A 16,634-nucleotide genomic window follows, 5' to 3' on the forward strand; every position below is an offset into this window, starting at 1 on the left:
ACAGAACTAATCATTGTGAATCGCGCTTCCTCCATCCAGCATGACACAGGGAAAATCTTTACTGAATCTTTACCCTGCTACAGGAGCTAAGCCAGGCTGCTAATTCTTGTGCTTGTAATAGTCATCAAATGAGTGACGACTACAGAAGGCCTTATAGGACTATTCCCAGAGGTTCTGAGCATTGGAGATTATGATATAAAGTAGTGGCTGCGTCACTCATTTCACTGACGAACAATACAGTCATACCCTCTTGCACCTGAAATACAATGCATTGAATTTTCCTGCACAGCAAATGGAGATAAGAAAAACCGCAGAGCTAGTGTTCCTTTAAGATGCCACTTTTGCCCTTTTTGCAATGTCATTATATAAGAGTAATTCCATAATTAGGTGGGAAGGATTCATTTACTAACCTAGCGGAGAATTTTATGAGTTTGCCCTGCAGAAAGCTATTCTGAGAACATTATATTGTATATATCAATATCTATATATAACAATATATCATATTGTAATCACTATTAATATTACAAACGTGTTACTTGTCTCGACCTCCCCCCCTTTTCTTTACATAGTTGGTTTACCCTATATGTCACATTCAAATCTACATTTCCAATTTAATGGTTTATCTGCTCTCTAAAGTGAACCATGAAACCTAACACCATATAACTGCAAACTAAGCTCTGATTATGTCCTGCAGAATTATGAATGCGGCTCTGGGTGCTATTGGAGTAGGACACAGGGTCAGTAAACATCTGGTGGAGTAATTTACCATTTAAACTGTGACATACCAAAAAGTTCTTCAAAGGGGGAGCGGGTAGAAAACTACTCTGCAATTAATACCATATTTTACCATCTGCATAAAAACCAGTAATAATATAATTTGTACAGTTCATGCCGGTAACTCAATCAGAGATTATAATTGCAGTTTTTCATATCAGGACCTGGCTTCAAATTGTCTTTTTTAATTTCCATTGATTGAAAGTTTGAATCCAATTAAACGTTCTGAACTAAAGCGGCATCATTAATTTCCATTAAACCTGCAGTAATTGTTTCTAAAATTATTAAACACAAAACCTATAACCAGCAGCGGTTCATTCTGCGCAGACTTCTCATAGCGAGATCTCCATTTAGCAAATTAAAAAATGAACAGAAGGTTGTGCAGTTTGTGGAATTTAAGACGCTTTATTTTGAGAGGTAGATGTTGAGGGGAATCAGCAGACACAAGAGCTGGTCTTAGGGTACGTTCTCACGTGTGTATTTTCTGCTGCGGATTTGCTGTAGCAAATTTTACTACTCATTGAATTTAAGGGACAGCAAATCTGCAGCAAAAAAACACATGTGAACAGACCCTTAAGGGTGCGTTCCCACAGGGCGTATACGCAGCATATTTAATGCTGCGCAAAATTTATGGCAGCAGCGGGAAATACACTACATATTCCTTGCTCATTATACACACAGGGCTTTCCGGTGGCAGCCCTATGCGTGTAGTGAGTTTTGGAGGCGGAGCCGTGCATCACAGTCACGCCGACACACGGCCCCGCCCCCAAAACTCAGCAGCTGGGAAGTATAGACATTTTCCCACCTACTGCTAAAGGTAGAGCTCCATGTTAATTATCATTCTTAGGTTTAAAGGGAACCAGACCATCAACAGCCCAAACATGTCATGTTATTCTGCTATGTTTTACTCAGCTTCTTCTTAGTGAAATCTACTTCCAGTAAAGCTGAGTGGCAACTAATATAGCACACAACAAAGTCATGAGGCATAACGGCAGGATAGCAGGCAATACAGCTGTAATGGGGTCCAACAGCAGTTACCTATGACTATGGACAATAGAAGGATGCATCATGTTTTGTATTCTTTTTGTCCTCTGACATCATTGCATTATCCATCTTCTGTAACCTCATGTGTTTATTATAGCTGCATGGTAACATTGTTTGCTTTGCTCTGATATCACAGTGTCCATAATGATCTTTTTTGTATGTGTTATGCTTGTGCTCCTTAATATCACAGAGGGAAATATCCATATATTGTGAAATCACTGACTCCATAAGGGTTTATGCATACTACGAAATCTCCGCCTGGATTAACTCTGGGTGGAGTTCCTGAGGGCGGCCTGCAGTGACTGAATTAGTTCCTCATAGCCAGCAATGTAGTCCACTCTGTATTCGACCGAAAGAATAAACATGTTCACTCTTTTGGCGGGTGAACTTTAGCAGCAAAACGCTCTGCCTCTGAAATTCCATAGTGTACAATGTGCATTGGAATTACATTGCACCAGAATTTCCAGGTGTAATTTCTCTTTTTAGTGTGCATGGACCTAGGGCCGGTTCTGCCTATAGTCAAAATAGGCAGCTGCCTAGAGCGCCCTCTTGATGGGGACGCCACTCTGCTTACTGCAAGAAAGTTAGTAGCCAGCCAGCATCCAAAGCACCCGCCGCTCATCCGAAGCACCCACCCAGCCACCCCCCCCCCGGTACCATAATAATCTGCATTCTACAGCCAGCTGGAGGAGCGCAGTGCCACCTCCGAGGCCAGACAGGCATGGCCTGACATTGTGCGCACATCTGTCTCATGAGGATGTGGTTTTCTACAGTGTGTCACCCCAGTAGTAAGGTGGGGTGTGTCAAAGGGAGGGGTCAAGGGGTGGCAGAATTAGCTTTCACCTAGGGTGGCAAAAATCCCTTCACCAGCCCTGCATGAACCGTATTTCCTATAATGTCACTGAGTAGATTACTCCTGTAAATGTATTTACAACATGCACTCAATTTTATAAATTTAGTGCAACTGTGGTTGTCCATAAGCTGGAAACTGAAAAGTTAATTGCAAGCATTCATTACCACAACACTTCAGCTAATTCCTTCTAAGGCTTGCCAACTTTGTGGGAGTAACCTAAAATGGCACAAAAGATGCACATATTTGTGCAAATAAGGCATACACAAAAAAGTTAGACTATTGTGAGACAAAATTTCCCATGTGTACATGTGCATTGTCGCCCTATTGTGACATCATTGTGTGCATAATAATCATTATATATTCTGAACTTGCTGCTTAAGGTGAAGTGAGGCCCCATTCTAAGTTTTGTTATGTGGTCCTATAGTAAGCTGTTACAACTCTATTGAGTGGTCTTATTATTATTATGTGATACATCTCCTCTCCTGTATCACTGCATACTTAAGCAAATATGCAGTATACAGAAGCTCCTGAAAATGTCTTAGATTGTAGTCTATGTGATTCAAGAAACATCTGGGGAGTAACTTGGAAGGAGAACAAATAACCCCTGAATTGTGTCCTGAGGACCTTGGTGAAGAAAGATGCATGATGAACCTTACATTGAATGTTCACACTCATTTTAATTAATTCAATAATTCTATTTCCCAGCATCTGTTAGGCTAAGTTTCCACTTGGTTTTTTTTCTGGCAGTTTTTGGATATCTGCCACTGCAGTTTTTGAGCCATAGTCAGAAGTGTATCCATAAGGGAGGAGAAGTGCAAGTCCTTCCTTTATATGTCCTATTCCTTTTGAATACATTTCTGGCTTTGGCTCAAAAACTGCAATGGCAACATTCCAAAAACTGCCAGAAAAAAAAAACCCAAGTGGAAACTTAGCCTTACAGTGGTTCAAAGTCTCAATACTCTGGCCAATAGATGGAGCTCAGTTACATACTGTTATACACGGTAGTCAGCAGTAACGTAGTATGCAGTAAGCTCCAGAACTCCTTCTAGTGTCAGCTGTAGAACTTCACAATATACCTTCATTGTTGTTTACAGATATATACAGGTTTAATAATAATCTGAAGCTGACAGAAGACTGGGGGTCAACATTAGATCCACTTGCCACTAGCACTGAAGTCGATCATCTGGATGTAGAGATATCAGTAGTCAAATCCCCACTGTTCAAATGTCTATGCCTAGATTTATATTGTGGAAATTCTATCTACACTGGCTTATATACCTTCCATAACTTTACCATCTCCTGTAAACATGAACCATAGCTCAACAAGTTACGAGCTATGGACATGTTTAAAGAAATACAGAATTCTTGCCTGCAGCCCATATAATGTCATCTCACTGTTCAGCCGATCCATTTCATAATGCACTCCCTCATCTAGTGCGGATTTAGTGAATGACATTTCCCCGGAACATCACCACTTAGTCTTTCCAAATTTGTTTTTCATGAAAAATAGACTGGCATTTACCCTGCTCCTGGTGTTTAATAAAATAAATGAAGACTAAGTCCTAATCACTGAGGGCAGAAATCAATGAGTCCCTGTCTGAGAAAGCTGTGGGGGGGATTAACCCTACCCAGTCCAGCATCCTGCAAGAGACTGACACATACATCTGCAGTGTTCAATATGGAACCCCCAGCCATTTCATCTAAATCAGTAATAGCTAACCCTTGTCTCTCCAGCTATTGTTATTCCTGTTTTTTTTCTTTTCTGCCCATGATGCCAAGTCATAATAAGTATAATAGTATAATATATATAATATAATATGCTTCTATTACCTCCACTTACCACTTTGTCCCATTTTCATGCTAGGACTCACACCAGGAAGTGCTGTAGTGCAAGTCTTTTTCTTTTACTTGTAACGGAGCAGAGAAATGAAAAGGAGAGCACTACGCTATGTGCCACTAATGCTGGGAGAATATGGAAGTGGAGGTGGCTAGGAGTCCTGTGAGATACTTGACACCTGCAGGGTGCATGTAATAGAGCTGTTTGTAACAACGTAATAAACACAAAGAACAATAACATGCACTCATCGACAGTGGTGTCTATGCGTCCGGAGATCCGGGATACCGGGAGGACATCGGGCTGGAAGCGAAGGGCTCAGAGTGCTTCGCTTCCAGCCCGATTTCCTCCCGGTATCCCGGATCTCTGGACGCATAGACACCATTGTCGCTGTGAGTGCATGTTATTGTTCTTTGAGTTTATTTCTTTTTCTTTTACTGTTGTCTCTGACCTTTCCCAGCAATCCATGTGACAATATGTCATTGTTCACATGGTCTCCAGGGGTTGCAGCTATGCTGCAGTGGGTGAAAGGGATTACTAAAGTAAATTAAATTGTATTCAAAAGGAATGGGAAATATAAAGGAAGGACTTATAGTTCTCCTTCATCATGGATCCACTTGTGTAAACCTAGCCTTAAAGGGGTACTCCGTCATGCCCCGCCCCCTCAATGCACATCTATGGGAGGGGGCGTGACAGCCGTCATGCCCCCTCCCATAGACGTGCATTGAGGGGGCAGGGCATGACATCATGAGGGGGCCGGGCCATGACGTCACGAGCTCCCGGTGCCAGCTCCAGCGTTCGGAACAGTTTGTTCCAAATGCTGAGCAGCGGAGTAATGGGAGTGTTGATTGTTTGTTTTTGTCTCGCTTTAGGACAAAGACAATTTAAATTGAAACTAATATTTTAGGAGAAGTATTTCTGGTCATACACAAAGCCAATGTCTCTAAACCTTGTAGTTATTACATGTACAGTATTGTTACCTTTATCAAGAAATCGTAAAACATACAATATAAAAGGCAGAATTATAAAAATCTGGTCATTCATGGATTGAATAGAAGATGGTGTCAGCTTTTCCCAACTGGTTTCTACTATGTCCCATAAATCACCCTCTGGTAACGCAATTACTGTTCCATACAATTAAAGAAACACTACAATTAACTAACGATCCCACAGAATGCTGAATAACACATTGGAAACTTACCGTGAAATTGCTTTGGCCATAATTTTCCTGATCTTTGCTTGACCAAGCCTAAAGCTTTTACACTTGATTTATTTCAAACCCTTGAGAAATCGCTAAAAGTCTATAAAACACCAGAAATTTATTGCAATCCTATAAGCAACTGGTTGGAATCGTTTCAAGTCAATATCAATTCATTTAATGAAGGGAATGTAGAAATCTTTGCTGATTTAAATAAACAGTTAAAATGGTCAATAAAACAAACATTTATTTCCTTTGTAAATGGAAATAACCTCTTAAACATATAGGAAATGGGTGTAGAGAATCAAAAGTTTAGAGGTTCACAGTGTACCACCAAATAGAGACTGAATAATATCACCATTCTGTTGTTGAATTGCCCACATACCGGAACAAATCCTAGTTATTACATTCGTTCATTTTTTCTTTTCTTTTTCATCCAGGGCAGGTTTTTTCTTTCATATGTCTGCATATTTTAGTTCCCATACAACTTTGACATCTTACTTTTTCTGCACCCTCGCCACCTATTCTCCACCCTCTACACAAACTTTCCAGTCTGTTGCCACTTTAACATTACCATCCTTAGTGCCAGCATAACTATAGTTACCCCCAGTAAAATAATACCAAACAGATAGTGCCCCAGATGGTTATAGTGCAACACAAATAGTAGTTCTTCCCTTTGTCCCCCACACAATAATAGTGCCACCTTACTGTCTCGTCACAGTAATACTGACACACATCTAAAGACTGTATTATTGCCCTTATACACAACTAAAATGCACCCTGATACAGTAAACGGCGCCCTCTGTGTCCTTATACAGTAAAACCATTCTAGAGTGCCCTCATATATGAAATGTTCCCTTCCAAGTTTCCCTTTCAGTGCCCTCAAAAAGAAAATTCCAGAGCATAGCATAGCTAAAACTAGGAACCAGATCTTTATTTAGCAAAAGCGCCCCCTTAATGTGCTGTCATATTTGTAAAGTGCATCAGTCGCTGCCCTTGTGGTAGATATGAGAAGCATAGGGGGTTATGTTGGGTGTAGAAGTAATGATGAATATGTCACATGGTAAAGTGGTGAACTAATCCAATTTCCCTCTGTGAACTCTCCAAATATCTTTTTGTCAGTGAAGTTGTGTCCCGTATGCAAAGTACAGTAATGAGGTACAGTAATGAGACATTTGAACACTAGGATTTTATGAAACATCTTGTAAACTTTACTGAAGTCCTTGTACAAATACAGACGCTTGAATACTATTTGTTAGGTTATAACCTTGGTGTCAGACAAAGAGATTTGGTCACTTTCCCTTTTGTGGTTTTTGTAGCAGCTTAGCTAAATTTAGGGATCACTAGGAGTTTTTAGGACTGAAAAGTGTAATGTCTACTGTAGATGTATAATTACAGGTATATACGTTCTCTGGTTGTCCAGCTCTCATTCCGAAATTACTAAATCTGCTGGATAAGGTTCTTCATTGCTTGGTTTACTGATGCAAGGTGCAAAATGTAGACTTCACTTTACTCTTTCTTTGGTGGCAATCTGTAAAACAACACTTGGAAAGGTGCAGCTGGGGGAAGTTACTGATGTTGAAGACAGGCAGCACTGACCCAACTGTAGGCCCACAAGAGATCAGTGTAATGCAAGGAGACCATTGTTCAACATCTTCTCTTTTGTAAGATGTAATTCTCTCTTTCGGAGAAAGATGTCACGCCCCCTCCCATACGTTTGCATTGAGGGGCGGAGCCGTGATGTCACACAGGGGCGGAGCCGTGACGTCACAACGCTCCGTCCCCATGATCGACAGTAATCAGACCCAGAGCGAACATGCATCGGGGACTGATTTTAATGGGGTGCGGCATGCAAGATCACAGGGGTCCCCAGCGGCGAGACCCCCACGATCAGGCATCTTATCCCCTATCCTAAAGGGTACCGGACACTAAATAACTGTGGATAGGGGATGGGTGTGTGTGGCGGGGGGGGGAGGGGGTCCAACCGCTGGGACCCCCGCGATCTCTTGCTCTGCTCCCTGCTCTCCCCATGCATGGATCTCTCTATGGGACTTCTATGTAGAGCTGTATCAAATTCTTATGAAAAACTAGATAAGCAATAGTAATTGAATTCTGCAGACAGTATTATATAATGGGCCTAGAGACAATAGTTCCAGAAACAGTATAAACAATAGGCTTTATATACAGCAGTTATTCAGACAGGATGTCACATGGCTTACATACTCTTATTCAGTATCATACATCATAGGCTTAGATACTTAAGCTTGGCAGAAAGTATCACAGTTGATAGGCTTAGATACTTGGGATCAGAAGGCTGTATATGTAGCAGCATAGTGTTTCTGGATATCATAGTTCTGGGGGGTACTATGCAACATTATCACACACAACAGGCGTGGTACATGGGTTTAGTATACAGTATCCCGCAAAAGGCTTAAACGATCAGCACTTGCAGGTGCATCTAAGTTATGTAACATCTTGTTGTTTATTAGGATTGTCCATCATACTTATGCCATAGATGATGTGAGAAAACAATAGGTTATTAACAGAAACCACAGTGCAGATGTGAACTGAGCCAAATATCTGTGTATTAAATCCTACCTTCTTCAAGATGTCTGTTTGCTGTCAGTGAAATGCCTGGCTGAAGTCAGTACCGTATATAAAAGAGAACAGTTATACAGTGTAATTGGCCTTGTCCCCATGTGCTCAAGGCAGGATTTGGAGAGGTTTTCATATTTTTATTTCCTAACAGCAAGCAGAGCTTTTGGAAACTGTGAGGGATTGTTTTACACACATCCATATTATTTTTTGAATGCTGTGGCCTGACTGCATATCTAATGACCAAAATAATCAACCACTGATCTACTGATCCAAACTAACAGCATTATATTTTGATTGCAGATCTAATGACTGGAGCCAACAGCATCATAAAAACCTGTAATGCTTTCACTTTGGATCATAAGACCTGTGGTTGGACGGGGACATTTGACTGTAATATAGGTTCCAAAAAAGGGCCTATGTCAGTCATACAACTGTCTTATAATTTCTAATGATTTATATTCACCTGCCTCCCTCTTGTCCTCCTGACAGTGCTGCTGATTACCATCCTGGTGGTTGAGGGGATTGCAGTGGCGCAGCGCACTCAAGGTAAGGATGGAACCAGAGCATGCTCTCGGGCAGCCTACTGTTTCACAAGTTTGATTTGCCATTTTACAAATGTACTTGCCAAATGCCATACAATGTGAGATCTGATTAGACTTGACTAATAGGGGCTTGTTCACATGGTCAGCAGTGAAAGTGTAGAATAAAAGGCTGGATAATACAGAACAAAAAAGAGCTCTGAATTATATATATATATATATATATATATATATATGTAGTATGTATAACATGGATAGATTGAAATGCGGCATAGATTTCAAATCTAAAGCTTGTCGCTTGTTATGTCATGCGCAAGATTTTTTGCAGATTTTTTCAATCGACTTTAATGGAGAAGTCAGTATCTACAATAATTCCAGTTCTGCGGATTTTGCTTTAGAAATCATGTGGTTCTAAAGTAAAATCTGCAAATGTTGATAATTAAACAAATATTTTTAAAATAACTTATATAATTCACACTGCAGCCATTAATTACATGTTGTGGTTTTTGCTGCAGATTAAACAATAACAATAACTGTACAATCTGGTGTCTCACATAGCGTTTTCCTAAAAAAAGTCCCTTTTTTGCAACATTTTTGTGTTTAGTATGTTTCTCTTTTTTTCTGCATTTTATTTTTTTTAAAGGGGTACTCCGGTGCTTACACATCTTATCCCCTATCCAAAGGACAGCTATCACGCCCCCTCCCGTAGGCTTGCATTGAGGGGCGGAGCGTGACGTCACATGGGGGCAGAGGCATGATGTCACACCCCGCCGGCCCTGCAGTCGAGCGTAATCAGACCCGGAGCGAACACGCTCCGGGCACTGATTACAAACGGGGTGCCGCGTGCATGATCCCGGGCGTCCCCAGCTGTGGGACACCCGCGATCAGGCATCTTATCCCCTATCCTTTGGATAGGGGATAAGATGTGTAAGCACCGGAGAACCCCTTTAAGTGAAAGGCTAAGTTTCCACTTGTTTTTTTTTTTCTGGCAGTTTTTGGAAATATGCCACAGCAGTTTTTGAGCCAAAGCCAGAAATGTATTCAAAAGGAATAGGACATATAAAGGAAGTTCAAAAACTGCAGTGGCAGTTTTCCAAAAATTGCCAGAGAAAAACAAGTGGAAACTTAGCCTAAGGCCTTCTTTACACAAACTTTTATAAAGCATGAAACACTGCAATGTTTTTTTGTTTTGTTGGTTTTGTAGCATTTGTAATGCTTTTTTTTTTTTTTTTTATAATTGTGCAAAACCCATAATTTTATAGTAAATGCAGTCTATCTGTTTTATATTCTTATCTGAATATTTTTTTATTTTTTTATTTATTTATTATCTCAGATGGACAAAACATAGGAGCCAAACACATCCCAGTAACCCAGTGTGGTATCTGGGTAAGAACCAGTAATGGTGGGCATTTTGCATCCCCAAACTTTCCAAATACCTACCCCCCTAACAAGGAATGTGTCTACATCTTAGAAGGTTCGTATTCTCCTTAGAGACACTGTGAATATTAAAGTTGGCTTTATAGTTTCTAAATGTATTATTGATATAACTGTAACTATGCTTACAAAAGTATTCAACTCCCTAAAAAGTCTTTCTCCTCCAGTACTTATCAGCTGCTGTATACTACAGAGGAAATTAAGGTGTTCTTTTCAGTCTGACCACAGTGCTCTCTGCTGACACCTCTGTCCATGTCAGGAACTGTTCAGAGCAGGAGAGTTTTGCTATGGGGATTTGCTCCTACTCTGGACAGTTCCTTATAAGGACAGAGGTGTCAGCAGAGAGCACTGTGGTCAGACAGAAAAAAACAACTCAACTTACTCTGGAGCATACAGCATCTGAGAAGTACTGGAAGGATTACGATTTAAATGTTTTCTACCGGAGTATCCCTTTAACCAGAATTAGAAAAACATAGCAGCTTTCTTCCAGAAACAGCACCACTCTTGTCCTCAGTTTGTGTGTGGTATTTCAGCTCTGTTCCATTGAAGTGTTCAGCCTGTGCAGAACTCATCCCACCAGCCATTAAATATGAACTAGACCATCCTGGAATGGGCTCCTTCTCTCCAGTGGTCCATAGGAGCCCCACAGTTTGCATCTATGGTATCTACACCCTCCCTTATAAATTTAGGTATGTGAGCCATCCACTGCAGCTCAGTTGTTAGCAATTCTATCTAGCTGTTCTTAGTGCTATATCTGGGAAAGCTGCTGCTTGAATTACAAATTATCTATTCATGTCCCTGCTTATGCATAACTAGGTAGATTTCCTGTCTAGTGAATTATTATAGCATATTTGTTGCAGCTCTGTCGAACCTATAAAGTATAAAAATATTGTACAAAACTCAAAACTTCCTGTTGTAGCACTGTGCCATTTTTCCCTTAGCTGCTCCTCGCCAGAGAATCGAGTTGACCTTTGATGAGCCTTATCACATAGAGCCATCCTTTGAGTGCCGCTTTGATCATTTAGAGGTTAGAGATGGTCCGTTTGGCTTTTCACCACTGATTGACCGATACTGCGGCATCAGGAGTCCATTGCCAATCCGATCCACCGGCCGATTCATGTGGATCAAATTCACGTCAGATGAAGAGCTGGAAGGCCTGGGATTCCGTGCAAAGTATTCCTTTATACCAGGTATGCAACACAATATGTCCATCTGACAGATCCAAGGCATGTAGGGCCACTACAACACTTCAGGTCTTCTTGTTTTTAGAAATCTTGAGCCTTTGAGGAGACAGAGGGTGGATCTTAGACTACCCCAGATGTCAATAGACATTATACGACTAATATGTATAGGGTTGTCCCAATACCTACCTGATATCATGCCAGAGGAAAGAAGGACACAGCATATTGGGCATTTTAACATACTGTTGCAGTGCTGAGGAAAAATTAACCAGTTGCCCATAGCAACCAATCAGATTGGTTCTTTTATTTTTTTGGAGGCCTTTTAAAAATTAAAGAAGCAATCTGATTGGTTGCTAGGGGAAATTAGTAAACATTTCCTCTTCACATGTTTTGATGAATCTACCTATATATGCTTTGTCTCATATGAGATTCCAGTCATATATAGTGTTTTGTACTGACTTGTTACTATCAGTGAGCTAAGAAGCCCCCCTCTTTAAAGCCGTGGTGTGGCTATAGAGGTTATAGCGGTTGCAGTTGTGACCAGCCTTACTTGCCTTCCTCACCACTCTAATGCTGACTTTTATTTTTATGATTGAGCAGAGAGCTCCTGAATCACTCTGCCTGATCACAGCGAGAACAGTGCAGCATACAACCCAGCTGTGCAGACTCCCCTCTTCCATTCTTGCACTCATGTCTATGATCAATACAGGGAACAAACAAGAAGTTTCTGCCAAGACAATGCTGAAGCCTATAGTGGTAACCACTGGATCCACAGTGTGTAACATTAGCCCTCCAGCAGGGATCCTTACATTAACCTCTTCACTGCCCTAGGCCACCTCAGATACTGGGATTTACTGTCTAACTGCAGCAGAACACTAGATGAACTGACATTAACCCCCTTACTGTCCTAGACAACCAGTAATATTGCCTTTAATATTTTCACTGTCCCAATTAACCACTTTACTTTTCTTGAACACCAACCCTTTTTATGTAGTTTGGTGACTGAAAACTATATAAAAAATCTCTTTGGGATCTGGTTGTGAGGGTCCTAGAGGCGGAGCCAGTGGGTCAGTACTGCCACGAGCTGTAAATCTCCACAATGTCACTGCCATTTGATTGACACACAGCGCTGCCCAGCTGCTGGCAGCCCTGTGTGTACAGTTTTGGCATGTGCAGTACCAAAATGACAGTAACGTTGTGCAGAGAGGTGGTGTGGACCCTCACAACCTGATCCAAAAAATGTATATGAGGAAGAAGGACAATAAGGAAATTTTTTTTACTTACTATATAAGTGTGGTATGAAGTGTGATGTAGGGCAGATGGAATTACCCTAAGGGCAGATGGCATTAACCCCTTGTATTCATGACGCCAGGGCGTGGTTTGTCCTCAATACCACCAGAAGGTATACCGCTGGATCCTGGGCTAGGCACAGGGGGCAATAATGACTCTGACGCCAAGTTACGGACAATAGTAGCTTTTCTGAGTGACAGATGGAACAGTCTGTACAGTGTAGACAGGCCTACCCATGGCTTTTATGGGGGAGACACTGGTGGGTTCCTATTGGTCACCCTTAAGTCACCTGGTCATTGATACCTCCTGGGTAATAATCACATGATAACTCACATGACAACTAAAGATCACATGGGAACATTTCTTTAAGGGGTACTCCGGTGGAAAACTTTTTTTTTTAAATCAACTGGTGCCAGAAAGTTAAACAGATTTGTAAATTACTTCTATTAAAAAATCTTAATCCTTCCAGTACTTATTAGCTGTTCAATACTACAGAGGAAATTATTTTCTTTTTGGAACACAGTGCTCTCTGCTGACATCACGAGCACAGTGCTCTCGGCTGACATCATGAGCATAGTGCTCTCTGCTGACATCTCTGTCCATTTTAGGAACTGTCCAGAGCAGCATATGTTTGCTATTGGGATTTTCTCCTACTCTGGACTGTTCTTAAAATGGACACAGATGTCAGCAGAGAGCACTGTGCTTGTGATTCAGCAGAGAGCTCTGTGTTCCAAAAAGAAAATCATTTTCTCTGTAGTATTCAGCAGCTAATAAGTACTAGAAGGATTAAGATTTTTTTTATAGAAGTAATTTACAAATCTAATAAAAATATATATTGGAGGGGCTCTTGTCTATCTAACTATCAATATTTACCTGGGCAACCCAATCTGACACTTATACCCACAATTATGATATAATTTACAAATCTGTTTAACTTTCTGGCACCAGTTGATAAAAAAAAAAAAAGTTTTCCACCGGAGTACCCCTTTAAAGTTATAACACTTCTTTACACACTTCACAGTATAACAAATGGCAAAACATATGTACATGAGGGGACGGGTGTAAGGAGGCCCAGGGGACAGGGGCAGGGAGGCTGCCTGACAGGGCAGCAAGGGAACGGGGTAACAACTCCCGTACTGGGCCACCACATAACTAATTTATGAAGACTTGTCTTTGTAGGCCACTTTACATGCAGTGGTCATTAATTTATCATTTGCGATTTTTCAAAAATATGCTAAATTACAATGCAATGGTTGAAAAAAAAAACACAAACATAGACCACACTTCTCTAGAAACTTACTTTACTAAGTAATAATGGTTTTGTGAAGTAATTTTGTTCGTTTTGGTGGACCTGCGCATATTTATCATAATGATAATGATAAATTATGTACATGCCCACCAAAAAACCTGAAAAAAAAGTAACTTTAAAAGTTACATACAACACAACTCCACGTGTTCATGGGGAGAGTATATATAGGTCAATTTACCTGACAGGTGCTCTTTAATGCTATTTTCTTGGATGCAATGTAGCCCAATATATCAGGATGCTCTATTTGATGGCGTTCCGTATTGCCTGGCATAGAGAACAGTACCCATCTTATCCAGTGGCTACAAGAAGTGTAGAGGCTAATGCTGCGTGTAGTATTCCCTGGTAAATATGTCATGTGGCAGAGCGGTAGACTAACCCTCTGTTCCTTTGTAAACCTCACAAATATCTTTTTGTCAGTGAAGCTATTCCAATAGGCAAAGTGCAGGAATGTGATCTCTGAATATCAGGATTCTGTAAAACATTTAGTAAACTTTACTGTACAAATCAAATGTATTGCCGATGCTTTAATATCGTTTTGCAGGTTACAACTTTGGTCACTGTCCCTTTAATTAGTGCTTTTGTAGCAGCTTTGCTTTTAGAATAAGATCCTGTAAGTCCTGTTAGACCTTCATGGATGGATTGATGGATTAGATTTAGATCTGGGGAATTTGAAAGTCAAGTCAATATTTTTGTGTCATGTCCAATAATCCATTCCTAAACAATTATGGAAGTGTGTTAGGGTACATTATCCTGTTAAAAGATGCCACTACCATAATGGAATACCTCTGCAATGAAGGGATCAACTTGGTCTATAACATTGTATTAGTATGGTGGTATATGTTAAAGTAACATCTATTCAATGGTAGGACACAGGTATCCCGGCAGAACATTAGCTAGATTGTTGTACTGCCTTTGCTGACCTCCCTTGTTCCCATTGTGCAAACTATGTAAAAAAGAAACTATGAAGGCCAACTTCTTTCATTACTCCAGGGCTCAGTTCTGATGCTCACATCCTCATTGTAGGCACTTTTGGTGGTAGACAATAGTCAACACGAATACTGTAACTAGTCTTCAGCCCCATTTGCAGAATGCACTTTTCTCTCACAGCCAGCATTAAACTTTTTACCAATACCCAAAAGTTCTACAGTAGCTCTTATATCAGACCGGATGGGTAGCCTTTACTCCCCACACATAAATGAGGCTTGAGTGGCCATGACCAAGTAGTTGGCACACTGTGTGTCCCTCTTTGGGCCACTTTTGGTAGGTCCTAAAAACCACATACTGGTTACACCTAATAAAATCAGCAATTTTGCTAATTTTATGATCCATTGGTCTAAACACACAATGGGCCTCATTTACTAAGAGTTTCGGGTTTTTACTAGTGGGAAAAGTTGTTTCAGACATGCAGGATTTCTCTCTATTCACTATTGGGAAAAGTCGGGAAAATTTTCTGACCAGCTTTTTCTAGGTTGATATTTCCAGCCATTTACCCACAGGATTTTCTGTGAATTCCATAGTAAATCGGTCGGGTTGTGAAACAGACCACGCCCCTTTTTGGGGTTTGTCGGATATTTCAGGCACACACTGGCGCAGACTTGTCTCAGACAAAATAACCAGACAAAAACTGCTCAGTTTCAGCTTAGTAAAAGAGGCCCAATTTGGTCCTTGTCAAAGTTGCTCAGATCCTTGCCCAAGGTTCCTGCTTCCTACACATTGGGCCTCATGTACTATGTTTCCCCTTTTTTTTTCTTCCTTTTCCATAGTGACGTTTTATTCTTTTTTTCCTCATATGCATTATTGCCTCATATTCCCTTTCCCCTCTTGTGTGTGAATGTGTTTTCACTTTGGTGGTTTTCATTTATTTACCTTTCTGTTAAAAGTGAGAATCACAGCCTGAAAAGGCACCAAAATAACAGGGTGAATTTTTTTATAAACCATGGCCATGTTTGCGAAAATTATAAAAATAGGGAACAGAGTGAAAAAACAGGGACATTTCAAGAAAAAAACTTTAAGCGTACCTGTTATTTGCAAAAACTATATCATGCAGATAATACAATTAAATGTATATTCGTAATATATTTTGGTTAAAAAATGTGTATTTTTGGGTGAGGAAATGCTGTCTTGTTCCTGCGTGTGTTTGCGTGAAGATAAAATACAGGAAGTGAGGGCAGGACAAGCAGGGCTCTGTTCAGGCTCCCGGCTTGTCAATCAGCCTTCTGTGTGAGCATGCCATAGAGCCTTACTGCACAGAGCCCTGCTTGTCCTCACTGCACAGAGCCCTGCTTGTCCTCACTGCACAGAGCCCTGCTTGTCCTCACTGCACAGAGCCCTGCTTGTCCTCAGTGCACAGAGCCCTGCTTGTCCTCAGTGCACAGAGCCCTGCTTGTCCTCAGTGCACAGAGCCCTGCTTGTCCTCAGTGCACAGAGCCCTGCTTGTCCTCAGTGCACAGAGCCCTGCTTGTCCTCAGTGCACAGAGCCCTGCTTGTCCTCAGTGCACAGAGCCCTGCTTGTCCTCAGTGTACAGAGCCCTGCTTGTCCTCAGTGTACAGAGCCCTGCTTGTCCTCAGTGTACAGAGCCC

General features: G+C 41.0%; 1 protein-coding gene across 1 annotated transcript in view; it reads left to right on the top strand.

Moving 5' to 3' along the window:
• Positions 1-16,634, top strand: part of NETO2 (neuropilin and tolloid like 2) — a 49,603-nt gene that overhangs the window by 20,392 nt on the left and 12,577 nt on the right. Inside the window, exons 2-4 of the mRNA XM_056525643.1 lie at positions 8,791-8,847; positions 10,174-10,314; positions 11,216-11,464. Coding sequence (XP_056381618.1) covers positions 8,791-8,847; positions 10,174-10,314; positions 11,216-11,464 — 447 coding nt within the window. The remainder of the gene's footprint in view (positions 1-8,790; positions 8,848-10,173; positions 10,315-11,215; positions 11,465-16,634) is intronic.

Source organism: Hyla sarda, chromosome 6 (assembly GCF_029499605.1).
Source record: "Hyla sarda isolate aHylSar1 chromosome 6, aHylSar1.hap1, whole genome shotgun sequence".
NCBI lineage: Eukaryota > Metazoa > Chordata > Amphibia > Anura > Hylidae > Hyla > Hyla sarda.